We start from the raw sequence: 27,630 nt of genomic DNA on the forward strand, positions 1-27,630 counted from the left end.
AGATTTCTATGAAGATTTTTCTTATTAGTCACTCCCGGTGACTCTTAAAATTGGTTCGACAATTTTACATACTACATGGTGTTCATAAATATGTATTTTCCAAAAATCAAAATGTTAAAAACATAACTAAAAGTTTCATGCACTTACGTACAATCATCAGATGATGATACATGGTGTTTATATTAAAAAAATCCCCAAAAAACGATAGTTTTGAACAACAATAGATTCTATTGTTTATCAAGGAATTTTTATGGTAGAAAAAGTAGATTTAGTTAGGTTCAGTGTTTGTTTCACTCTAAATAGTTTCTGTTTAGTGTCTGGCAGGCTCTTCTAATGAATATCCAGTCCCTTAGTACGCTCTGGGTACGAGATTGGAGTAAAATGTATTGTAAACCAGGTATTCAATCAGCAGCATTAGATTAACTTAAGGCAATGACTGTTGTCGAAAACCAACTTCTCCATTATTGCCTGCAGCCCCTTTATCAAAGGAATGAAATAAAAATACTTACAGCTTTTCTAAAGATAGCAGCCAAAAGGATTGCGACGATGACAGCTTTTAGTGGTTGAATGACCAATACGGATTGAAAGAATCCAGCAAACATTGACGCAAGCCTATCCATGAAGTGAAAGAGTAAAAAATGCTGTCACAGAGATTGAACTACTCAGGGTGTATCTCATTTATAATGCAGTGAAGAAGAATTCTGAAATTTTCGTATATATCGGGTCTGCTCACAGACAAAGATTAAACCTACAATCTCAGTCAAAATATATTGAGAATTTTGGTCGATTCCACGTTTTTAGCAATTACTCCAGGCGCTGGGGAAACTTTCGTATGCAAATCACTGCGTACAGTTGAAACCTTTTGATTCGTGTTATGTATGGTCTAAAGTTTCTAAAAGATTTGGTCCCGTTCCCGTGGGCGGTGGCACCAACCCTGGGAACGCCCTTTTGGGCGTAAAGAATCGTTGCTTGGGTGGTTCCGTCAAAAGTGGTCATATTATATATCAATCGACGCGAAATTTTATACTGATTTGAAAAAAGGTTAACGTTATGGGCAAAAAAATCGAGTGTTCAAAAGTTATTAACGTTTGAATGTGGAAGGGTAATTTATAGAATTATCTACTCGTATTAGCCATTTAAACGTCATTAATGACTCAAAAGAGCAGATATTATAGATTAACACCTTTTTCTTAACAATTTTTTGTTTCTATTTATTTCACGATAATTGAATCATTTATTTGAATCATAAGTGAACCATTGATCTTTTTTCTAAAATTTTCTTTTTCTTAATGAATGGAAACGTCTCTTTACGCTGAAGAGGAATTTGAATTTTGTGTAGTATTAACTAGTTTTGCAAGAAAGATGGAAAGTTGAAGTAAGACATGGGAAGTTGAAATGAGCACTGCGAGTTTAACATGGCTATGGATCATGGTAGTTTACAATTAGTAGTGGAAAACAAACCTAAGAAAGATTTAAATAAATGTATCATTTGCCAAAAGAAAACTAATCAAGGGAATACAAAACTCACAAGTACACCAACTGGAATTCAAACTTTGTTAGAATGTTCAAACTCTTTGAATGACGATCTGTTTTATGGGGTAGTGGATCAGAAAGACACCAAATACCATTTAAGACCTTGTTATTCAAAATATAAGAATCAGGCAGACAGATCCCAGAATAAGCGTGAGCTAGAAAATGATGAAAACGTACCGCAAGACGAATCTAGTACATTAGGACAAACAGAAGCACGAAACAGTAAACGATTGAAAATAGACCTGACTGGTGCCACACCCAAAGTCGATAAAGATTCGAAACCCTGCATTATTTGTAATAAACTTAAAACCAAGGATTCTCAGCGTACAAGGTACAGAATTTGTGAAGCAGATAGGGCACATTCCTTTCTCTCCGCCATTAAATATTATAAAGATGAAGTGTACACCCGATGCAGTCTAATGGAAAGTATAAAGGATGTTTTTGCAAATGATATTATGTACCATAAAAACTGTATGGGAAATTATTTGAGAAAATTTGATCGCGAAATCGAAAAACTGCTGAACCCACCTTTAACCGATTCCAAGAAACAAAGCTTGTGCGGATTGTTCAAAGAGTTTGTGGTTACAATCGATATTCAGAACAAAGCTTGTGCGTTAGCAACCTGCAGAGACCAGTTCCAGAAATATTTAGAGACTAAGAAACATGCTCAAGGTAATATTCTAAGTTTTCTGCAACTAATTTTTCCATGTGAATTTTGTACTTCACATGAACACCCATTTTTGGCGACATTCTCTCATTTTCATATCGCAAAAATTAACTCCACGAAAATCAGATCCTTTAAAAAAAGATAACGCCACTGTCTCACTAAGTGAAAATTTCAACCACTTATTCTAACGGTTAAGTTAATTCAACCAATAGAGCAGCTTCGTTTGGTTTTGGAGACAGAACGGAACCGTAGCATGCGAACATGGTTTAAAAGAATGTTTTGAAACATAATTGTATTTTCTCCCTTCAGCTAACCACGTCACTAATCGAATGGTGAAATCCCTCCTTATCAACCATTTCGAGGACCAATTGGCGTTCATGTATCCGACAGATAAGAGAAAATCCCAAATGTTTTATTTATCAACCGTCCAAACTTCGGATGTTATCGAGGCTATTCGTACAACGGATCCCGTCAAAGTGTGCGTAGAAAAACTAAAGTCTGAATGCCAGTCTTATGACTTTCAACTAAACGAAAGCTTCCGTAATGCATCGGACTTAGAAATTGCAATGGAGAGACTGAAAACCTACCAACAACTTGAAACTTGGGACAAATTTTTCAATGCTCTTTTTCCGACGCGATCTTCTTCCGAACCGATTAAAAGAAAATGTGACGTTATTTTTCAAATAGTTTTTAACATGGTCAACATAGGACGAAAAAAGACCCCATTACACACTGCTATTGCCGAAAGTATACACGATACTTGCAAATCAAAAACTTTGATTGAAATCTTCAACCATCTTGGACTGTGCATAAGCTACGATGATTTGGAAAGAGTCGATTTGAGTCAGACGCAGCAACTTATCAACCTAGCAGGTCCATCAAGAGTACCCGTTCCAGAAACTATCAACGATGAATCATTGGTGCATGGTGCCGCCGATAATTTCGACCATGAGGAGAATACCAAGTCTGGCATCGGTGGATCTCACGATACAATCCTTGTGTTGTTTCAAAAAGGTGACAATCATCAGGTTAGTTAAGATAAATTGTTTTTTGTCGTTTGCCATTTACTATGCCATTTACTAATGTTTGCCATTTACCAAACATTATAAGAGTCATAAGTCAAAATAAAAGATGTTTTATCTCATAATAAAAGGCAGCATGTGATACAAGTCAAATCTGAAGAAGATGGTAAAATGTTGCTTTCACTTGTCATGATTTAATTTTATAGGTCGAAGAAGAGATCAGTCGAAAGCCAAATGAAATTGCATCAATGTGTCCAGATAAGCGAAGCCTCAGTCATGTTCTGGAATGTCAAAAATTGATCAAAGGGGGCAAATTTTCCAACCGTGGTGTAATTCCAGCCGAGTTTGTAGTAGCCGAAAAACCAAATTTCGATGAAATAGAAGAGAAAACCAATCGTGACTTTAAAATATGGTTAAGCGCAAGATACATCGATCGAATTGACGACCATCCAAAGAACATACCAACCTTTTCAGCTATGAACAGCTTGCTTCAAAATAAAGAAATCGTTAAAACTAAAATTGCATTCACCCCTATCCTGCCATACGTAGCAACAGAATATGACACAATCCATACAATAATGTGTAATTTCCAAGATGTTCTTCGTCAAAAGTCTCAACCATACGGTCCACTCTGGTGTGATGAAGGTGTGTATCGCCTGGCTAAAGAACTCCAGCTGCTCAACCAAAATTGCTTTTGTGACATCTTTTTGGGACTTGGTGGGTTTCATATGGAAAAAGTTCTGATCGCTTGTTGTGGAAAATATCTTGAGGAAACTGGCATTGATACAGTCCTGTCTGAGAACGAAGTTTATGGTCCTGAGAATGTAAAGTCTGTCATGGATGGTGGTAACTATGTGCGCGGTGCCAGAGGTATGTCATTGATTGCCGAAGTGGTCCAATCACTCAAGCTGAACCAATTTGCTAAACAAAATGGGGTGAGCGTCTTCACAGAAACCGACCGAATCACAGAAGACATGCTAGAAAGCAAAAGTAAAAATGAAAAAGATGACACTTTGACTGATGCATTACTCCAACTAAATACGAAAGCATCCTCGAAAGAGTTTGAAACCTTCCAATCCAATGGTACACAAAGTAGCCATCAGTTTGCTTTTTGGAATACCTTTCTCAGCACCATCTACCCAGCTTTACGTTACTCGATCCCATCGAGAAGGAAACTGGAAGATGCATCTTTCCGCCGTACAACGTGCAATACCACTTGTGTTTGCATTCGACCGCATAAATTACAAACGTTGGCTACCTCTCTATTTCGAAGACAGTCTAACTCTTGCCACCAAATTTCCACTAATTCATGAAGATTTCGTTCAGGGTGGTTTTGTTGCAAAACTATCAAACCGGAAAGCCAGTGCAGTGCCCATGGATCAAGCGTTGGAATCGCAATACAACAAACAAGCCAAAAGTTCATCTGGAATAATTGGTATAACAAGACGAAAAGAAGCAGTATGTAAATGGGATCTGATAAAGCACGAAAAGTCCAACTACTCCAATTTGCTTCGCAAATTTTCTGGCGTTAATGAGGAAGATGAATATTCATTACATCACGAGTTCTCCACCAAGAAAAGTGAAACAGATCAAGAGAGTATAACTCAAGTCGTTTCATACATCTGCAGTCGTGGCAATCCTTTTGATCCCGAGTTGAAATCAATAAGAAACCTTGCAACCGGTGCTACTCTTGAAGCCGAGTCATCTTCATTTCTGTTGACATGTGTCAAAAAGGTATCAACTATTCTTTAAATCGTTTTACCTTGCCCCCTTTCATATAAAATACTCTTATAGAATATTTTGAATACCCTAGTAAAAGCCCTTCGTCTATCATAATCAATGTTTTAATATTTATACATACTGCTTTCGTTCTGTCTCTGTTGGCGCTGTTTCCTTATTTCTATTTGTATAAATGTTTTGAGATATTTGAAGCATACGACAATATTTATTTGTTATTAAAGGGCGAGGAGGCATACTGCAAATTTGTCAAAGAACGTTTACAGAAAAAAGTTGTTAAGCTATTTGACAAAATTCCAAAGACCAGAAAATCCAAGAGAAGAAGCAAGAACTGGACACCCCCTGACGTAAACAAGGAAACTATTCACTTTCTTCGAATGATCGATTATTCCCGATTGCGAAATCTTGACGTCTCAGAGCTCCTCAAACACGAAATTGTTTCAACGTCATTTTACCTGACCAAAGATGGAGAAATCAGAAAGTCTCCAAAGTCAGAGCTCACTAGGGCGTTAAAAGATCGTCTAGAGAAACCACATCCTACGGAAATACAACAGTCTGACCTGCTAACTGCCGTAGTCATCGATTTTATGGCGTACGCTCGAAAAGTTCCAACGAAAAAGATGCGTTTAGTCACTTACGAGGACTTCTTTGGTGTTCTTTGGAAGATGTTCTCAAGACTTTCAAAAGGATCAAGGAGAATCGACATAGTATTTGATGTCTACCGGAGATGTAGCATTAAACAGAGTGAGCGCAATCGGCGAAGCAAACAAGACCCAATAGAAACACACATAATAAACGTGAAACAACACCTCCCTGTTGACATGGATCGATTTTGGTCATCTTCCGAGAATAAGATGCGGTTCCAACAAGCTTTTAGCAAGTGGGTGCAAGAAAATCATATAAACGACACACCTATTTATTTAGGTGGAGCCGGCGAAGAAAACGTCACCGCTTGCATCAAAGTATGCTCCGTCAACCCGTCACATGATATCGAGTCCTTAAGGTGCAATCATGAAGAAGCTGATGACCGAATGATGTTTCACATTCACCAGGCGATAACAACAGACAACATAGAAAGAGTCGTTCTAGCGTCTGGTGATACTGATGTATTTGTTTGCTCTATATATCACTATAGCCGTTGGGTATATCGTGGATTGAAAGAGTTGTGGATTGTTAGTGGGAACAGTGACTCGAAAACAGTGTTACCAATTCATCGCCTCGCTGAGAAGCTTTCATCGGATACAATCAATATATTGCCAGCAGTTCATGCACTGACAGGTAAATTTTCTCTTTTTTTGAGAGCTTTTATTGGATTTCTTGAATTTTGCAAACTATAATTTGTTTTTTTTTTCGCATTGAATTTGTTGCTATTCTCCGTCAAAACTTAAGTCTTCTAATCTAAATGAAACGTTTATTAAAAATTTTATTCATTTGATTTCAGGTTGCGACACAACAAGCAAAGTTGGCACTAAAACGTCTGCATTAAAAATGGCTTCAACGGGAAACTTCTCTGGTTTAATTGCCTTCGGTCAGTCTGAGATAATTAATCAACGTGTGCTCGAAGACGCGGAGGATTTTCTGCTTCGGTGTGTCTCCAAAGATGTTAACTTCAAGACGTTCGATAGCCTTCGAAATTTTGTTTACTACAAAAAGGCTACTGAGGTAAACCTCGAAAGGCTGCCTTCAACATCTTCCAGTATCTACTTACACATCAAACGGGCGTTCCTGCAAGCATTTATCTGGTTGCATGCTCCTTTTTTGGCAGAGATGGATATCGACCCGTTAAACTTCGGGTACAAGATGGAGGAGGAAGATGTTGATTGTGAGGATATTATTCCTCAAATAGTCACCGATGTTTTACCAGAAGACTTTCTTATGCCATGTAAATGTGTTAAGTGTGCAAAGGAAACAGTCTGCTCCTGCCGAAAACATCAATTGTCGTGTTGCAAATACTGTAACTGTAAGTCTGACTCTTGCAAAAATCCTTATGTCAGGTGATTTTACTTTTGAAAACTAGTCGAATATTATTATTTTTTATTTAAAAATTACTTTGTTTATTTATATATCTGACTGAGTACTTCAGTACTTCAAAACATTTTTACAAAATATTTCAAAGGCTAAGATTAGAACTTTGTGATGTAATTCTGTAATAATTGCAAAATTTTGAAATTTTCATTTCCAGGAATGAGGATATCTAAAGTCAATAAAAGCTTTAACTTGTACTGAAATTGACCTAATAAATAGAATTCTATGATATGCCTACACGTAATTAGACATACAATAAGTATATAGTTCAAACAAAGTTGTATATAGAAAAAAAATTTGTAAACACTTATTTAATTAAAAAGTTAAATATTTTTTCACAATATGTTTGCCTGACAACGTTTACCTTGGATATTTCAAATGCTTATAACCTTTGAACACTTGATCTTTTTGCCCATAAGGTTAACCTTTTTTCAAATCAGTATAAAATTTCGCGTCGATTGATATATAATATGACCACTTTTAGCGGAACCACCCAAGCAACGATTTTTTACGCCCAAAAGGGCGTTCCCAGGGTTGGTGCCACCGCCCTCGGGAACGGGACCAAATTTTTTAGAAACTTCAGACCATACATAACACGAATCAAAAGGTTCCAACTGTACGCAGTGATTTGCATACGAAAGTTTCCCCAGCGCCTAGAGTAAATTTAAGGTTCGGGGGAGAAAGATTCTGAAATTTTCGTATATATCAGGTCTGTTTAAAGACTAAGATTGAACCTAGAACACACCTTTCAACCCTTGCCGGCAAGGTTGGCTTGTCAGGGCACTGGTAAGGAGTATACAGGGAGAAAGAATCTAATAATGCTAATACAGAAAAGGAGCCTACCATTGAGAAAGCTGGAAAAATAGTTCCCTTAAAATCAGAAACTTAAGCAAAGTTTTTCGTTCGAGACGAAAAATGGTTTTTCACAGCAAATTAGTTCATATTCTTGAAGCTTTGTGAATCACGCAGGATTTTGAGACAGAAAAACGTTTTATATTATAATATTTCGTTGAGAAAGAAATCCGTCTGGGACTGAAGAGAACTTCAGAATATTTTGAAAAACTTTGCAATTGCGATGATAATTAGTATAGATAAAAAATATGAACAGACAAGAAGAAAGGTATATATACCATTCATTTGATTTTCGAGGTCCCCACATCATGGAGTAGAAGAAGCAGACGATGGATGAACTCATCGTACATGCAAACACCAAAAAGTATGCGATCACTTTGCACCTATGAAGAAACATATATCAAATCTTGAGTTTCATTATACATGAACTATAAGATCTGGCTAAGATAAACACTTAGCCTTTTTGGGCTACAGTCAAACCTCTCTAAATCGAACCTCTGTTTTCCGAATTTTTCATTAATTCGAACTAAAATATTGGTTCCCTCGACTGGAAAATCGTATAAAATACTCTCCGTATCCGAATCTTTCTATAATGCGAATAAAATTTTTGGCCCCATAAAGATCGAATTAGAGAGAGTCTTGAGTTTGTTTATTCGTGGACGGTTAAGATCAACTTTTGGCCTTTAACATATTTACCAGTCCCGATGAGGTAATTACAGGGAGTTGAAATATCATTTACTGAATTTCAAACGTACTGGATTGATTTGCTAAGCAAGTGGTTAACGATACGTAAAATGGTCTACTTTAAGCTTGTTATACCCACTGGCCTTTATATACCCTAGACCAAGTTTATCAATCCCGGCAAGGCAAAATCTTTGATCGGAGTTTTTTGAAAGTGGTACCCTAATTGTAGCGCTATTCAATAGTGGTGAAAATGCGTCGACAACGCTAGATTTACTTCTCCTCGAATACTTTTGATGATGTAGCGCCGTTAGACGTTAATTTTTAACATTGAAATGGCTTCTTCTCGGGTACCAATTCCAAAAGAACTTCGATCTAAGATTGCGGATATAGTTTGGTCCAGGGATATATGAAGATTAGTTGTTATAATAGAGAATTTTTTAAGCGACAAAATATTCAACATACCAATTAGGGAACATGAAAGGTTCTTTCTTCTTCTTCTTCTTCTTCTTTTGTTGTTGTTGACTAGACTGTGTTGCACTATCTTGCGATGAGAGGCTAGTCAAATCATCCTCCGTCAAAACATTCTCTTCATCTTCAGCAGATTGCTTGGATTTCTTCTTATTTGGTGGTTTGAGACGTCTGAAGATCTCAATGATGATCACACTAGGCGGGATGACAATAATACTAGACTGGATGCCAATTATAATGCCAGTCATGTTAATTTTGAAGTTTCCAAGCCATAAGATTTTACGATTGCCCGGCACATCACCAGCACCGAAAAACATAGCGTTCGTTAACATTGTCAGGAAGATGAGCGCAAGACAGGCGGAGATCCGGCGTACGCGCGTGAACGAGCTTTGCTTTGGGCGGAGGAAAACAGAAAACCAAATATGACCATCTAGTAAACCTTGAGATACGGTGGACGCGAAAACTAGGTGGAACTTCTTGAGTTCTTTTTCACCGGCGACGGCGAGAAGACGTTCTATTTGTCCGTCATCCGATTCTACAGCCAGCCAAGAGTCGTTCACAAAAGGATAATCTTTCTTCGTTTGTGTATCTGTCACTAACAAGCTTCGTAAATACCAAGATGGACTTTTTCCTATGTGAAAGAAACGGAACATTCAATTGATGATATTCATGAAGTAATGGTTTCTACGGAAATACCTCTCAAGAAAAGTTGTTAACAGTTCACCACTACTGGAAAAAATCAAAAATTGTTGTCAAAGAACCCTATTTACTCGCATATTCATGCTCTTATTTGATCGATTCTACATTGGTTTAAGATCTAAAATCCGTAAAATATGAAGTTATTTCAAAACGGCTTAAATAAGCACATGAACTGATAGTTTGATTAGCCTGTCAAGATTGACCTGCCGTGTAAAGACAAAAGTTAATTTTTCTTCTTATGGCGCGCCTTCAAAGAGAGCAATTACTCGTCCATTGCATCCTGTAGAGAGCAATTAATCGTTAATCACACTCTTCAATCATGTGATTACATATACTAACCAGTACACTATTATATGTCAGAAGAGCTATGAAAAATAGATAAAAGAAACAGCAGCAAAGCTTGTAACAAAACAAACACATACCAGAGTTATCATGAAAGATTCGGACAGTGTCCGGATCACCGATGCTAACACCAAGGTTGACTTTGATTACCATCACACTCCTTGATTTGAATTGAATACCTTGCGAGTTCAATGGGATCACACATGTATCCCCTTTCGAACCTAAAGGTAAAATTATGGAGAAAATTATTCAAATAGAAGAACTAGGAGGGATAAGAGATAGATCAATCTCAATGAAAGGCGAGTCTCATGCACCGGCAACCAATGCTGATCCAAAAATCTTCAAAATTTTAGACATAAAATCGAAATTAAATTCATGATATTTATGACGTAATGAATGATATACCAAAGCAGCCTGAGCGTTTACCACTAATTTTGAATGTAAGCAATAGAATTAATGGAAAACAACCAGTTTTTTGTTTTCGGTATAAAACATTTCGTCATGAATATCACGAATAGCGATAAACAAGGAAAACAATAAATGAATACAAAGACAACTTCACTTACCAGAAATAATGCAATAAACATTAGCCGTGGTGCCACACCCTGTACCAGCTCCTGTGGTCACACTGATTAAGAAACTTTGCACTATCTCCCGACCACCTGTACAATCGATCGTCACTAAACGTTTCTGTCAAACGAGAGAAAATACAATTTTCATATAAAAATTACATTTTATTTAGTGTCCTCAGAGTCCCTTTTAGGTACATAGTTTATAAAGTAAATAGTTCGTGTTTGTATTTTGAATACACCTTTTCGACCGGTGTCGCGCTTGATTATTTAATCCCCCCCCCTAAACTCGATCCAATCCGTTTTGACACTTTTTTCTTTTGTCTATAGGTGCTAAAACAGGTTTTAGGGTGGTAAAACGGACATAACAATGCCCGCGCGGAAATTGGCGGCTACGGTCGAAAAGGTGAATTTTGAAACTGTTCTTATGGAGTTATAATGAGATTAAAAACACTCCTTTGCCATAACATGAAGTCATAACGGATGAGATTTTTTTTCTAGAAACTGGACAGAAGCACAATCTGACTTTTGAACTTCTGAGGATATTAGCTAAAATTAAGATTTCAGTAAGAAAAAGGTAAAAATAGAGATCTTGAAAAATATTCAAAACAACCCTATAAACTTACATCAATTTCGTCTTTTTTATCCTTCTTACGGGCCCAAACACACAATAAAACGTAGACCAACCATAAAGTCAAGATCACCATCAAAACACCCAAATTATCACCCAAGTTTTTCAATCCTTCGAACACTGCTCCCATATCGATAGGATTGGGCGCCACCATGACGTCACCGCCGAAATCTGTGAGATGGGTGCATAGACATTGTGTCTTTTCCTCGCTCGTCTCATCTCCAACCTATGCATGAGTTAAGGTTTTCTAGTTATTTAAGTTGGTATTGTTTGTTTACTCATCAATTTTTCAAGTTAAAGTTCATTTGCTTTAAAGAGGTTAAAGTATCGCATTAATTACAATATGAATAAGGACAGACACTCTAAAGAGGAGGTTAAAGCTTCCAACATCCCTTTGAATTTGTCTCATTGTAAGGGATGGGAATCGACCTAAAATATCACAGACTCTTTTTATTCAATTTTGGTTACAAAAGATAATTGAAATGGATGGGTCACCAAAAACTTACTTGAAAGCTTTTTCAGAGTCTGATTCGCATCTTTTACAAAAAAAAAGCTATTTCAAGGATGCATGCAGGCCACAGATCTGTAAAGCTCGAAGGGCTAGATGGCGTGCTTTGGTTGAAATATGTGCCGTCAATCGTTTGGAAATTCTACTGAGGTCACGTGACATTTTAGTAGAATTTCAGCGCTTGACCAATCAGAAGCTTCGTGGGTTTTCGAAAACAATAGTAACAATATTTCTTTGCGATGTTAACTTTGCTTAAAGCACGCCATCTAGCCCTTCGGGATTTACAGAAATGTGTGGTACAGGTCAAGAGGACCCAGACGGCACACAACGTCAAAACAACGTCCATGTGGCATTCACAACGTCCAAATAACGTTATTTGAACGTTAAAACAACGTTGTGTGCCAGCTGAGGAGGCAAATAAACTCACGTAACAACCATCACCAGCCCAAGTTTCGTTGACTGCATCCCAATAAATACAGGAAGAATGTAACGTTCTCACTTCAAATTCAATCGAATCATTAGTATAGTTGGGAACTTCTTCTACAAAGACGCCCGGTCCGAGGGTGGGGGCGGGAGTCGGTGGTGGCGGTTTGATAGTGACACAAAATTCCTCATCAACTTGATCAAGGTCGATTGTTCTTGTGTTCCGTCGTTTACGTGATGGTACGGGTTGGCTTTCTTCTTCATATTTCGTCTCGTTGAACCAAATAATGGCTGTTTAAAATAGTGGGAAAAAACAGTGGTGAGAAGAGTTTTCCGTAGGTAGATTTTCATACAGCAAATTAGCACATATTCTTGGTGAAATGTCCCTTTAAATACTAGAAGTCTTAACACTGTAAAGGTCCTTGTCCGTTTAGCTTTTTTGGTCGCCCAAGAGACGTACAGCTTTGCGCACAAAGTTGAATTATTTCAATTTTCAAAAAGGCTCACGCCGTTCATTGCGACTAGCCTCGAAGGCTTAATTTATTTAATTTACGCAATAATCGAGCTGACGCATTGTCCGGCGACCAAAAAAAACTAAGGAGACAACGACCTTAAAACATAAACATCACATATCATATTTATATCTAAACTGTATCAAAGGTTACCACCTGTAATATTAGAACTTTTTTTCAACAGCACTAGATCAACCGTAGACTCACAAATAACGCTTCTAAGGGACGGCGTTAAATGATAGACAAGACGGATAAGTTAGATAAAAAAGTTGACTTTGCTACTGTTTATTCTGCGTCATCGAGTTCCGATCTAGTGGATTCATCTTTTACTCCATTGTTATGGAGGGAACCTTAAGGGTACTGGGGCAAAAATAGGAACGAGGTGAACTGCTGGGCAGGGTACTCTTAGGTTCCAAATAAACAGGGGAGGGGGTTGGAAAAAATTGACATTGTTTGTTTACTCATCAATTTTTCAAGTTAAAGTCAAAATTTTAATAAACAGCTTATCTTTTGACAGCTGAAAATATTCTTAATAAGGTCCGGGGGGATTGGAAACTTTTCGAAAAATTAACAAGCGGGGGGAGGGCGTTTATTTGGAACCTAAGAGTACCTTATTTTCACGTCCACTGGACCTAGGTAAGGTCGCGAAGTGTATTCTTAGAACAAGAAGGTCAGTCAAGCAAATTAAGCTTCCCGGCTGACACACAACGTTGTTTCAACGTTCATCTAACGTTATATGGTAACATTAAATAAATGTTTAAGCAACATTGTGTGCCTGCCACATTACTCTGTAACAGAGTGTATCTCACGTTTATCACTTTGTAGTAAGGCGATGAATTTTGAAATAAGCCGTAGATACTGGGTTTGTGTACATGGGTTCTAGCTGAAAAAGTGTTGAAACTAACCATAAACATATGTTCCATGAAGCCCTTCGTTATCACTGACAAAGAATGAATAAGGATGACGTCTGCATGTAACTAAGTTCCAATCCACCGTCAGGAGGTCGATAGTCTGATTCCCATAAGCTGATTCGTCGTTCCAAGTACAAGAACTGTAAATGAGGTATTGGAAAATTTTAGATAAGTAGATAATTGAGATAAAATTTTCATATGCTTTAATTCAAAGCCTTGTGTAATTAGTTGAATGCGAAATCCTAGACTCGAAATCAAGCACCTTGCCCACTTCTGTGCCCTCATTTTTTTAAATTTTTTAAAATTTGCAGGCGCGTTGAATATTTAGGTCTTATAGGGCGCGAAAGGCGCAGGGGTGCTCACAAAAAATGGCGGCGCGGAGGCGCGTAAAGGATTTAATTACATCAATTTCAAAGTTGTTAGACAATTAGATTAAATATTAATGCTTAATCTCGGTTAGGAAAATATTACCTGTTATCTGGCATTTGCACTTTATACAAATTCTTCTCCATGGTGGGCCGTTTATCTGGGGTTCCAAAGATCAAGAAAAATTTCGGACGGCTCCTTTCAGCTGGTTTGAGTTGTACCCTGAAACTTGTGTTTTTGATCTCAGTTGAAAGCCAAGCCTCCTGTCTCAAGCCGTCTTTGGAAACGGACATTGTTATATTATCTGGCGGTTGAACTATGGGATTATTCTCTACCCACAATTCCATAGGCTTTGTTGTTCCATTCACGTTGATTTCTCCACCGTTATTGGAGAGTTCAATGCCGGTCAATTTTGTATTGCTTGTTTTGTTACCAGTTGAAAAAGTGAACGGGTTCATCATATTTTTCACCTGGTGTAAACAATGATTTAACAATTGTCAGAAGGGTTGTTTTACACCCGCTCATTTTATTGACCGAAATTTCAATTTCTTTAGAAGAAATTTAAGCAGTGTCTCACTTCAATGCAGCGACTTTTAAAACCGACCGATTTCTAAAATCTATGAACTGGTTTACAGGCCGCTTTAAGTTCGCGTTTTGGTTGGTCGCTGAAATTACCTTATCGGGGAAAACTTCGTCGGGGAAAATTTTCGTCGGGGAAAAACTCGTCACTTGCTGGTAGTTGGTAAACGCATTAAGGCCGGGGAAAATTTTCGTCGGGGAAAATATTCGTCACTTGTCCAAAATTTCGTCACTTTTCCCCGACGAAGTTTTCCCCGATAAGGTACCTTATCGGCCTCTTTTTTACGACCGCCCTTATTGGCGTTATTTTTCATCGCCGAAAGAACTCGAGAAACGGTACGAGTCATTCGTCTTTGTTCGAATATATGTCCCAGCTGGCACACAACGTTGTTTTAACGTTCATCTAACGTTATGTGAACGGTGTGAACGTTAGATAAACGTTGAAACAACGTTGGGTGACCGCTAGGGTATTGTGTTAAATGAAATTTCTTGGTAATTGAAAACTAAAACAAGAACATGGAATACAAGAATATGGAACAAAAGAAAACGCCCACAAAATATAACTCAATACTTACAGCAATGACTGTAAACTCTCTGGCTTCCTCAATCGAATCACTAAATTCTTTCCTCAACCCTAAAGCTTCGGGATCGAAATTGAATGCAATCGGACCCATATTAAATGAACCAGCTTCCGCATTGGCAGGCATCTTTGACATTCCGACTGCGATCGCGTCGGTTACGATAGCAACAGGGTCAGCTCCGGGCACGGCGTATTTGTATAAAATCTCACGTGACTTTTCAACCATTCCACTAACTTCTCTGATTTGAGAAATGCTCTGGCGAAAGAAAAAACAAATATCAATAATGAAAAGTAAAGTTGAAATCTGAAGTCATACTTAGTAGGAAAATACTGTCCAAAACTTCTGATCAATTTTTCAAAATCATCGTTAAAATTTTCCTTAGATTTTCTTTGAAATCGTCTTAAATGATTTTAAAAGGTTTATATACAGACGAACCTGTTCTTACAGAGACATTAGTGTTATAGAGAATCAGCGAATCATCGAATTATATAAAGTTCACACTGTATCAACTAACCTGGTCAAAGAAAGGGCCCGGTGCAAGTTCTCTGACAATCATTGTTTCTGTATTGTTTGGGTCTTTTGAATCGACCATTTTGCCAGACACTTCCGAAATACGAGCAGCCATTTGTAAGACACCTTATAATAAAAGATGACGTCATTTTTTACACCTGTTTACACAACAGAAAAACGAAGAAAAAAAACCTCGCTAATCTTATACCTCCGTAAATTGGCTACTTTGTATCAAAGCATGTCTTACAGCAAGGGGTACTCCAGTGAGTTAGGGCACGTTCAAAGTCAAAGGGAAATTATCGTGCAGGGCAGAACCACTGACATTTATATACCCTGGACAAAGTTTCTCAATCCCGGCTAAGCAAAATCTTTGATCGGAGTTTTTTGAAAAGGGGTACCATAATGACAGCACCACTCAATAGATACATCGAGAGCGCTAGGTCTACTTTTTCTCGAATACTTTTGACGATGTAGCGCCGCTATACGTTAATTTTTGACATTGCAATGGATTCTTTGCGAGTACCACTTTCCAAAAAGCTCCGATCATGGCGAATATAGCTTGGTCCATGGATATATAAAGGTCAGTTGGCAGAAAGAACAGTTAACAAATGAACAAGGTAGCTTTTTTTTCGTAGTTGAACATCTTAAGTGATAGAAAAACAGATTCTTCCTTACCTGCGAGTGTAACAGCAATCTCTTCGTACGGCGCATCAGGCGGAAGGTTTAACATTAAGTCGGACGCTTTATCTACAACAAGAGCTTGCATTTCTACAGGTGTTTCAAATGAGTGGAGTAACAAGACTGACGCCCCAGCTGTTATGAAATTGATGTCTTCTACCGTTTCGGGAACGATGGAATTCAGTGTTTGGTATAAACGATGCTTGATCTAAAGATGATCAGAAGAAGAATGAAAATAAGCGTTAATACAAACACATTTAAAGTATAATTCAAATCACAACAATCTAATCTTAGATGTTGTTTCAACGTTTACTTAACGTTCACAACGTCCATATAACGTTAGTTGAACGTTAAAACAACGTTGTGTGCCAGCTGGGTTAATATCTCTGAATTTATAATTTTAAAACATGTGAAAAAATCTCATCCATAAAAACCTTTTTGCCTAAAAGAGTAAAAATCACTAGTTTCACAAAAAGAAAACAGTTCACCAACCATTCTAGTCTATATTTTACAGTTCAATTGTTAGAACAAAAAATCACTTAAATCTTACATTACAATCTCACTCAGTTGACCATTCTAGTCTATATTTTATAGTTCAACTATCCAACAAAAATCTTACATCACATCTGAGTGCACCATCTTGAATAAATTTTTGTTTCTCTTCATCAGACATTTCCATGGTCTCATTGCCGACAGCCGAGTTTGTTTGATTCATGGCCTGTACAGCTTGTTCTGTGGCCACATTAACGACGGAGCCGTACATCGAGATGACCATGACGAGAGAACCAACATCATTGCTAGCCATCAGCTGCGTCAATATGTTATCTGTTTTGTTGATGGTGGCTTGGATATCCAAGAGCACTGCATTGACATCAACAGGTTCGTTTACCTTAAAAGAGACATAAAAGTACTGATGAAATTTGTAAACAAACCGTATGCAGCGGGATACAAAATCAAAACAAATATGGCAGATTTTGATTGTTTCAATGGTTTTAAAAGTTTGTTTTGGACACGTGATTTTAATTGTTCTCTATAATGACACGTGGTTCGCGCAATGTTTACATTTTAATACTTTATTTCCCTTTAAAAAGGAGTAAGCTAGTATTAAACACTGTCTTGAAATGGATGATTTTGAAACGGGTTTGATAGAGGAATCCATTGGTTTTTTCAAATGTGCGCTAATCTTAGTTTTGCTTACAATTCATTTTTCTATTTTCATTTTATAAGAGTTATATTTTTAAAATTCATAGTGCTCTGAATTATCTTTTCAACGGTTTATAATTTGATAGGATTGAACCGTTCATTAAAAAATAGCAAGCAAAACAAAACTTAGTGCAACCTTGTTAAAGCGATGGACTTTTTAATATTTTCGTTATTAGTTTTCTAATGAGAATGAGAATTTAAAATGGTTCTCTCGCCATGGTAAACGCAGGAAAAATATATGCACAGTAAAGGCAGGGCGTCAGGGTGGTTTACGGAAAAAAACAGTGGCGGTAGAGTTTGGAACAAACACTGTGAACACCTCCGCCACTGCTTACTCCGCCCCGGGCTAACCAACCGTTCACAATTTTTTTCCCGCCTCCTTAACTATTCCATTTTTTAGTAATCTTGTGTAGACGATAGGATCGTCTAAGTTTCAACTTGAGTGAACGGCTCCTATCGGCCAAAAAAGCGATGATTAAGAAGCGAAAGGTGCTTGTATGACAAAGTATTATACCATACGAGTCATAACGAAGTACTATTTGAAAATCTCGCATATTGATAGACCTTTTCATAAATTCCGTCACGAACATCACTTGCCTCGTTTTGAAGTTATTGGCATGGTGAATAACTCCCAGCGGATTTTATTAAAACTACTTTATATTCATAAAAAAATCATTTCATGCCTCAAGGGATATCATCACCATGGTAATAGTTTGAATACGAGGTTTGTGACGTAATTTATGTAAAGGTTTATAGGCAAGTAAAATGAACCAAAAATGTAATCTCTTACAACTACAGTCTCTTTGACTTTGGTTGTGCCTTTGTAAGGATCGGAGATTTCCAGATGAATATCCAGTTCATTACCACGTTCTTTAACACCAACTGGTAGTGTTTTGGAACATTTGTTCGACACACTTTTACACAACGTCAATATACTACCTCCAAAATCCAAATAAAAATGGTAGCTGAAGAAATGAAAATGAAATCAAAATCATCAAACAGTGGAGTCTCCATAACTTGAACGCGCACGGGGACACATGTTGTTCGAGTTAAGGAAATTTCGAGTTATGGAGTAATGTTTAAGACTCAAGTTAGACTCAAGTAAGACTCGAGTTAAAGAGGCATTCGAGTAATAGAGATTCGAGTAATTGAGATTCCACTGTATCGTGGATATAAACCTAAACAATGTCGCTTGAAAGTTTTTGGGATGTATTTTGTTTGGTTTTCTTTTTACCTTAGAGGTTGGTGCTCATCTTCCCATGCATTAGCAACGAGATTGAACATCGTTGTCTCCACCTCTCCAACGCTCGGTGTAACTTCTAACATTCCTGAAAATGAATATGAATTCCTTGTAAGTGTGTGTGCATTGCTCGAAGTGCAGCTTCGGACACGACAGATTGTCAGCCTTCAAAGGTCACTTTCTATAGAACACGATGGCTAATTTGTTTGACACGACTGTAGACAGATTCTTATATTAATTGTTAAATCTTAGGCGCTGCGGTATAGTGATTATTGAGCTAAATTGCTGCACAGCCCGTGCACAGCTGATCGAATTTTAGTTCTTACTCAAAACAGCTCACCCACTTGGGTAAACCCATACCATGTGAGGGGAATTGGAAAGCGTTTATTGAAAGTGTTGCAAAAATAGACCTCAGAGCCTCCTGAAACTGAAGCAAATCGAAAGGCTCTTCTTCTGACAAAAAAAATATATATGAAACAAATCTAACCTCCAGCGGGCGGTGTGTTGACAAAGAATTGCACATTTGTTTCACCGTAAACATCCGGACTTCTTGATCCTCGCAACGTCAATTTATACCACGTGTTTTGCTTATAAATGCTCGGTTTCGATGAATAAAACATTGCATTCTGCGGTTTAGTAGAAATCATTCCGGATAGGGTAGAAACCGGAACATTGGTACAATTGATACCGGTCCCGTCCATGCATTCAGCCAAGTGCCAAGTGAAAGTGATGTTTCCGGAACATTCTTTGACGCACTCTCCGGCGAACGATTGACGTTCTTGGAAGTTAATGAATCGACCGGCGTTCTCGATTGCGCTATACCGAGATAAAAAAGTAGGTTAAAGTAGTGTGCTTTTTTAATCAATCTGTATATCAGTCCCTTAATTCGCTTTCTTATAATAGATCTTAACGGAGTTTTTGATTTTGCTAAAAAAGCGATGCATTGTGGGATTGTTTCGGTGGTATGACAATATAAATCTCTTAGGAATTCCTCGAGGAAATTCTATCTCACAATGCATCGCTGTTTTAGAAAAATCAAAAACTCCGATAAGGTCTATTCTGATAGTGCCCACGAAAGGTGGTATATGTAAAATCAAAAACAAGTGCAAGTGGCTTTGTGTAGGAGATTGTCCATCTGCCTGAGCACGGAGGTCCACTATTACGATTCGATAATCTACCGAGTTCACTTTCCCTAAGCTACCGAGTTCACTTTCACTAAGCTACAATCGTTTGCAAAATATGTGAGACAGTTTCAAAAAAGGCCTCCCCCTTCCCCCTAAACAATGTTGAACAAGGAAATGAGCTGCTATTCCACCAAACATTTTTTTGGAGGGAGGGGAGTCTGAGTTTTTGTAAATTTGCAAGGTGTCTCATGATATTTTGCAAAAGATAGTAGTTATTCAGTCACAACTTATCATCAGATTTATCCTAGTGACTGAATCAAACTAGCTTAGATTTCTAGGCTATACTAATACGAAAGAAATAGAACCAAAGAGCTGGGAGCTCATGTCCCAGTCCATGATATTCCATGAATAGGCAAAATAAATACCTGCAAATAGCTAACGCTAAGAAGATACTCTTTTTGCGGTTACTAAGGCAGTGTTTTTTAGCTTGTATTTTGCGGACCAGAATCCAAATCCTAACAAAGCAAGAATGTTATTGACTTTATATTTTACAGACCAGGAAAGTGAACTACTTACCTTAAAGCCATTTGAGGAGGTCTACCAGCGATGAATCGAATACGTTGTTTGAAGTAAGAGATTCTTGGTGCATTTGCAGGTTGTTCAGAATGAATAAACACTGTCAACTCCAGTCTAAATTAAAGAAGGTGGCTTCATTTTAGTTTGATCATGGTGACAGAATAGAAGACATAACATAAAGAAAATTGTATCATAGAGAACGATGGAAATGCGAGGGGAGGGGGTTGGGGTATATGACCAACTTGCTTCTGGAATTTCACCGTAAAAGTCAACTGGGGTAAAGGCGCCTGATAGCAGTCCTTAGTTTAAAAAGATTTAGGGTATTTCAGACATATTAACCTTGTAAAGGAAAACAATATTTGGTAAATCACAGTAAGGTACAAGTGTACCAAATTTGAATTTGATCGGAATAGGTCTCCAAAAGATCTTGGAGATTGAAGGTTTTATCTAGATAGGTGTTATTGCACCAAAACAAAAATCTGCCCCTCATCGAGGTTCGAATTCTAGCCAATGTTCACCTTGATGAACCTATTTTAAAACACTTCTCCCAGGGAAACAATAAAAACTCCTCTCCCAGGGAAACAATAAACTATTGCGGCGCTATTTCCCATTTTACTTTTAAAATATATCAGATTTTATACTAACGTTCTGTTCAAAGGAGTTTTTGCAGGGTTGATGGAAGTTTTTAACGTTGTCATGCTAAGAGGAATGAGACCGACTCCGTTACCATAGCAACCTCCTTGATCTTCAAACTAAAAGAGAAAAAAAACGGTCAAAAAAGGTATATTAACAGTTGAATCTGAAAAATTATTCAAAAAAAGGTGTCGCTGACTTATCCTTCTAGAGAAAAATAGGATACTTTAAATCTTTAAAACTTTATAACCAAAGCTGAAAAAACTTTAAAGGTTTTGTTTTTAAATAAGAGTGATAACGTTTGCTTAATCATCAATTTTAATTTACAAGCTTTTTTCACATTGAATTGACACGGATGTGGAGCAAGATTTTTTGTTTATATAAGCATAATATAACAATAGCAAGACACTGACCTGATATGAAATATATGTCTAATATGAAACGGAAACACTTATGTAAAAACAAAACCTTTAAGAATTATAATTTCAAAACTTACCAAGGGATCTGAGAATGCAAGAAGACTCGGTGAAATAATGGGAAGGAACTTGACGATTCGATTCAACATTTCAACTTCAGGATCGTTCATGGTTCGACAGACAATGTAAACATTTACAGTTGATTTATCTGGATCAATCGTATTGTTTGCGATGATATCGTACTAAAAAAAGAAGTAGTCTCTTTAACTCGAACTTCTACCGGGTGCGCCACAAAAAAGTTTCTCTCTTTAAAACTAATTTTCCCGAAATCTAAAAATTTTCAAAGAACCATTCCTATTCCATTTGAAAGAAGAAAAATAAACTTAAATTTTGATGGGTCATTTATTAAATTTGGTTCAGTAGATCGAAAGTTATGCTCAATTAAATCAAAAAGTTAGTTTCTGAAAGTGCTCACAAACGTTAAAAATCGACCTATCAAATTAAACAGAAGCATAATAACATGATGCATCAGTATTTTCGTTTCAGTCATTAAAAATAATAATTAGCTGTCTAAATGACCGATTGTTATATAAAGGAAGATTGAATTTCAATAAAAGGCAGAAAATTCGTCGAAAAAAGCTAAAAAATCTGGTAAAATTCATAAAAATACATCAAATATGGGTTTTCGAGTTACATCCAGCCTTACATAGACTTTATCCAGTCTAGAGCCAAAAGTCTGAGGAAAATTTCGTTAAAAGTAAATTGCAATGATTTTGATGAACATTTTAAACCCTTTCGTTCCATCAGTTTCAAAATTTATGTGTTTTACTGAAAAATGGTCTTAATCATGTAAAGCCTCTTGCGATTGCCAATTTTAAAACTAAAGTTTGATAGGTCGATTTTTAGCGTTTTCGGGCACTTTCTAAAAGTAACTTTTTTATTCGATTGAGCATAAATTTTGATCTAATGAATCGAATTTAATAAATGAACCATCAAAATTTAAGTTTATCTTTCTTCTTTCTGATAGAATAGGAATGGTTGTTTCTTAATTCTTAGATTTTGAAAAAATCAGTTTCAAAGAGAGAAACTTTTTTGTGGCGCACCCGGTATAAATCCTTAATCCTTAACTCGAACAACTTTTCTCGTCACTTCAGTCAACAGAATTTCCATAAGGCGAGACCAATTTAATTTGTTGTTCTACGGGCCCGACCGACCCTATTTTTGCTAAAATCAAAAAAATAATAATATTGAATTTCCACGACAATATATTTTACACACGACTTATTTGTAAGAATCAAATTTGAATAAAGCTGAAAATTAATTCAAGAAATTGAAAAATTTAGAAAATCAAGCATTCCATACACTAAGATTTTATTATGATCTTCATCGAATATAAAAAAAGTGAATTTTTGAACCAGATATTTTTTGGAAAACATTTTCGGTACTTTACCAACCCTGATAAATGAAAAATTTATTTTTATTTTACCGACCGACCGACCCATATTTTGCTAACGATCTGCCCGTAGAACAAAAAATTAATTTGGTCTCGCCTAACTCTACAAAAATAGTTTTTTTCTGTGCGTGTTTTTAGTATGGAGACTTATGACTAAATGTAAATCATCGCCCTTAACCTGGTTTAAGATTTAACTCTAATTCTTTTTATCAAAGAATTTCAGGATTTGTTTTTCAGCTTGGAGTTTATTTTGTCAACGTCTCTAATAGTGCCTGAAACTTGAATAAATATATGACTGTTACCTAAAAGTTGAAAAGTAAAAAGGTGAACTTAGAACTTACAATAACTTCACGAGAGGCTACGACTTCATTGCCTCCGTATATTTCTGCTTGTAAAGGAGAAGCGTCCACTCTTAAATATCCGCATTGTTCACCCCTGAATTTACTGTTCGCCATCATGAAGATTGAAACGCAAACTTTGTAAAGTCCTAAAATTAAATCAACGAAATATGTTTACAGTCAACTCTCTCTAATTCGATTCTTTCGAATCTTTCTGCAATACTAACTTTTTTGGATATCTTAATTATTGCTATTCCAGCGGTCTTTAATTATTGCACATACCATAATCTAAAGTGCCCGGTTTGATATCGATACTATACACATCAGCAGTCTTGAAGGTTGGTGTATAGACTTCATCAAACTGCTGCCCGATATGGAATGTCCACAACGATTTGAAGATGAGACTTTCGCCCTCACATGTGATATTCTTCTTTGCATCGATGCGAAATCCTTGGTTTTTGGCGTAACCATGGGGACTGTTAGGTTGTGTCCCAACACCTGAAAGGAATGATGGAAGTTTAGAGAGGTTTTTCTACCTACACCAGTACCAGACCAATTTTTTTTCTTTATTGAAACATAAACACAGGGTACATTACGAACATATACTACTAAATACTACTAAACATTAATATAGTCCCTTCCTCCGCTAGGGACTAAAGTTATATACCAGACCAATAATTTTGTCTTCACAGATATAAAAAATACTTCTAGCCATAAGCTTTTTAAAAGTAGCTTTTTTTGACCATTACATGAAAGATTTTTAAGTGGCTTTATGAAGGTGTCCTCTAAAAGAGTGTCCGTCTTTTGAATGATTTGTTTACGGATTTGACTGGAAAAATATTAGAAATATATCAGAGGTTTCCATCCGAGTGATAATATGTGATGTTTTATCTTACCAAGTAATTCAACAACAGGGGACGCACAATTCATATCAATGATGGATTGAATACCCACATCTAACTGATTATGAATCTCATTCTTGGCGGTAAATTTCACATTGTAATCACCCGGTGCTGAGAAATTGTGTGCAATGACAGCCTGGTAGCTATTCACTGAAACCATGGATTGGATCAATGGTACCCACTCAACTGTGATCGGTAATGTGATACCAACATCGTTACATAGTGCAGTCTGTTCAGCCTCACTGGTCTCTGTCGGAAGCATCGCGTACAGGCCAGTTTCAGCCTCCACTGTTAAACAACTGTTATTTCCAAGCTCTATTGTTAGAAATAGATAAAAATACACGACTCTTCTAGCAATGTATATTAAATCATTGCGGGCCTCGTTTTGAAAATATTAATGATAAGATCTTTCGTAAATTTTCCCCAAATAATTAAATCTATAGGGCATGCATTCCAAATAAGGGTGATGGTACGAGTCGCGGGAAAAATCAACCCTTTAGTTCGGACATAAGTTCGGACCCAACACCTCAACCGTTAAATGAAAAGAAATAAGAGATACAATTAATTAAAAAGAAATAAAGTAAATTCTAATCATTGCCACGGAATGCAGTTAGAATTGGACACATGATTGGGTGTTTTCATGCCCCTGACCTTTATATACCCTGGACAAAGCTATACCCGCCATCTTTGAAAAAACTCCGATCAATGATTTTGCTTGGTCAGGCTCGAGAAACTTTGTCCAGGGTAAATAAAGATCAGTGGTTCATGCTCGCTTTCTCCTCAAAATCTTATTGGTTGAGAGTTACACCACGTGACTTTCGATGGTGAAAAATACAAAAAAGGTGAAGTCAACTCAAAACAAAGTTGATAGTTGATGTAAAGCCTTATATCGCCTTTGCTCACCTAAACTAACGATGGTATTTTGGTGTTTTTACTGTCGTCGAACAAAGTGGACAGTGATTTTGGTTACATGTAAACTTTACGATTTATTTCAAATACATAAGCACACTCACCCGTTACAATCAATTGAAAGTACGCATTGTGACCAAATTGGACGCCTCCACCAATTTGAAGTGTTGCGTTTATGCCGATCAATGAACAGAATTCACCGCTGGCCACAGCTGGGATCCCTCCACCTACAAAATATGTCATATATTTTTGAATCAAAACCATAGAAATCACACACCCCTGTCTCACAGTCCCGGCAGAAATTCCTCCCACAAGTGGGTATGAAAATTTCAACAAAATAAAATTGAAAACTAAAGGTTTTTACCTGAGGCAGTAATTCGAGCAGTGACATTATAACAACCTTCACGTCTCCACATTCGAGTTGTAAAATTCATATCATTAGTTCTATTCTGTCCCAACGAGTCACCCGATTCGTTATAAAATGAATAATCAGCCGTGTAAACCCATTCATTGACTTGAGTGAACTGTCCTTCCACGACAATGTCTTGGACGCAATCCAAAACAACCAAATTATCGTTATTCGTTTGTTGTACTTCATAAAACCGTTTCTCGTTTCGGAATTGGATTTTTTGAATCGGGATTATTAACCCATCTGATAAAAACACGTAACGTCCTTTCGAGACACGGAATTGGAACCGATAAATTCTTTCGTGTGAGAAGGATGAATAGATGAAGACTTTCCAAGAACCATCTATATTGTTCATTGAATATTGACCAGTTCCGTTACCACGAGTATATGTGGTATTTGTTATCGTTTGACCGTCTATAAAATACAAAGATAATTTGTGAGTAAATCTTTCGACCGCAGCCGGAGGCGACCCGAAGCCTCTTCTTTCGATCACTATTCACCCGAAGGTAGAGGAGGGCGCCACTCTTTCTCCATGGATTGTTATCCTTGGTTGATCCTTGGTCTTTTATTACTGAATACTAAGGAAAGAGACCCACGACTTTGTACACTGTAGCCGGATGATCTACATTCACTCCACGATTCGCTTACACATTGATATGTTAAATGAACCGGCTTTTACTAGGCCTTCCCCCAATAAGGAAAACTGAAGAACGAATTCAAAAAAATTTCAAATTTCAAATTCCCGTTTTTCCAAACCATGGTAGGAAGTATAAACTTAAATCCAATCTATCTTTTACCCCCCTTAAGCCGGACAACCTGATTAAAAAACCCTCAAAATAAAAGGAGAAAGAATCAAGGAGACATAAACCCAGCTGGAACATAACGTCTTTCCAATGTTTATCTGTACAACGTTAAGGCCGGCGCAAATCATGGCGTTTTAAATTCACTACAATCAAACTTTCATTCATAATGATATCCAACATTTTTCTTAAGAAATTACAATTTTAAGACTTGCGCAAATGAACCCAACAATTCATGCTTAATGATGTTGGATCCAATGTTGGATGTATTTGACCCGGCCTTTAGGTGAACGTTGAAACGTATCGAGGAGCTAGCAAATAACGTTGTTTCAACGTTTATCTAATGCTCACAACGTCCATATAACGTTAAATGAACGTTGAAACAACGTTGTGTGCCAGCTGGGAACAAACTTACCAGAATCTTCTTCCACAATTGAAACATAATCAATAAAACTATTATGAATCGTGAAATTCTTGACATAAATTTCCAAAGTGTTGGGCACATTGTTGACCTTTTCAGGGTTGATAGCGGAATGCCAGAACGAAACTAGAATGGGTTCAGCAGAAACGGCATTTTCGGCGAACGTAACATTATTATGTGTGACGCTAAAAGAGAAGGTAGTATAATCAACCGACAGCCGATACTTCAAAGTCATGACGCCATTTTCACACACAACTGTTGCCGCCATGACGTTACCCGCCACTGTACCAGTCTCGCAAGATGCTGATGACACAGTCATAGCTGATGACACAGTCATTGGCTCAGAAACACTTCCAGTATGTGTTAAGCTGACATCAGCATTTTCTGGACAAACGACAAGATATTCACAAGTCGTTTCATCACATGATTGATATTGGACGGTCGTCTCTTTCGTTAGTTTTTCAAGTGGTGTTTCTAAAAGATAAATAAAGAACACGTTGCTTTTTTTATAAGAACATTCAAAATTTTTCAAGCCTCCGAATGTTCTTAGCTTTTTGAGTTTTAAACCTTTTTTGGATTTCCAAAGTCCCTCTAAGGGTCGGAAAAATAAGAAAATTTCAACTTTCTACCCCCTGAAAGTTCGAAATTTGGTCAAAATTGGTCAAATTTGTCCCGCTAAGGCCTTTATTTTCTCCTTTTAGTCCCGGTAAGGGTCCAAAGTTCGAAAGTCGGGCGGCACCCCCCCCCCACCGTCAGCTCACAACCCAGTCATTTTGTATAAAAGTTGTTTGCAGAATTCCCTTTAGTATTACTATCAGAAAATATAACTGAAAGATAACTAGTACGTGCTAGAGCTAGCAAGACTTTCAATAAAAAAACTGTTTGCTTTAAGCTGTTTGATAATTAACG

The 27,630-nt window shown here is 37.1% G+C and overlaps 1 protein-coding gene across 1 annotated transcript in view; it reads right to left on the bottom strand.

Annotated features, from left to right (window-relative positions):
* LOC136801106 (uncharacterized) overlaps nt 1-27,630 on the bottom strand; it is a 71,636-nt gene that overhangs the window by 7,232 nt on the left and 36,774 nt on the right. Inside the window, exons 15-39 of the mRNA XM_067057728.1 lie at nt 26,716-27,195; nt 25,456-25,914; nt 25,196-25,318; nt 24,177-24,497; nt 23,563-23,778; nt 23,284-23,429; nt 21,570-21,731; nt 21,086-21,192; nt 20,441-20,554; nt 19,228-19,556; nt 18,735-18,828; nt 18,291-18,465; nt 16,917-17,186; nt 16,295-16,505; nt 15,624-15,745; nt 15,104-15,364; nt 14,055-14,419; nt 13,578-13,723; nt 12,165-12,451; nt 11,225-11,455; nt 10,596-10,719; nt 10,110-10,250; nt 8,983-9,619; nt 8,115-8,219; nt 510-612 (exon numbers count right to left, since the gene is read on the bottom strand). Of these exons, the coding sequence (XP_066913829.1) occupies nt 510-612; nt 8,115-8,219; nt 8,983-9,619; nt 10,110-10,250; nt 10,596-10,719; nt 11,225-11,455; nt 12,165-12,451; nt 13,578-13,723; nt 14,055-14,419; nt 15,104-15,364; nt 15,624-15,745; nt 16,295-16,505; nt 16,917-17,186; nt 18,291-18,465; nt 18,735-18,828; nt 19,228-19,556; nt 20,441-20,554; nt 21,086-21,192; nt 21,570-21,731; nt 23,284-23,429; nt 23,563-23,778; nt 24,177-24,497; nt 25,196-25,318; nt 25,456-25,914; nt 26,716-27,195 (5,729 nt within the window). The remainder of the gene's footprint in view (nt 1-509; nt 613-8,114; nt 8,220-8,982; nt 9,620-10,109; nt 10,251-10,595; nt 10,720-11,224; nt 11,456-12,164; nt 12,452-13,577; nt 13,724-14,054; nt 14,420-15,103; nt 15,365-15,623; nt 15,746-16,294; nt 16,506-16,916; nt 17,187-18,290; nt 18,466-18,734; nt 18,829-19,227; nt 19,557-20,440; nt 20,555-21,085; nt 21,193-21,569; nt 21,732-23,283; nt 23,430-23,562; nt 23,779-24,176; nt 24,498-25,195; nt 25,319-25,455; nt 25,915-26,715; nt 27,196-27,630) is intronic.

The sequence above is a fragment of the Clytia hemisphaerica genome, unplaced genomic scaffold (genome assembly GCF_902728285.1).
Source record: "Clytia hemisphaerica strain Z4C2 unplaced genomic scaffold, Clytia hemisphaerica genome assembly, whole genome shotgun sequence".
Lineage (NCBI taxonomy): Eukaryota > Metazoa > Cnidaria > Hydrozoa > Leptothecata > Clytiidae > Clytia > Clytia hemisphaerica.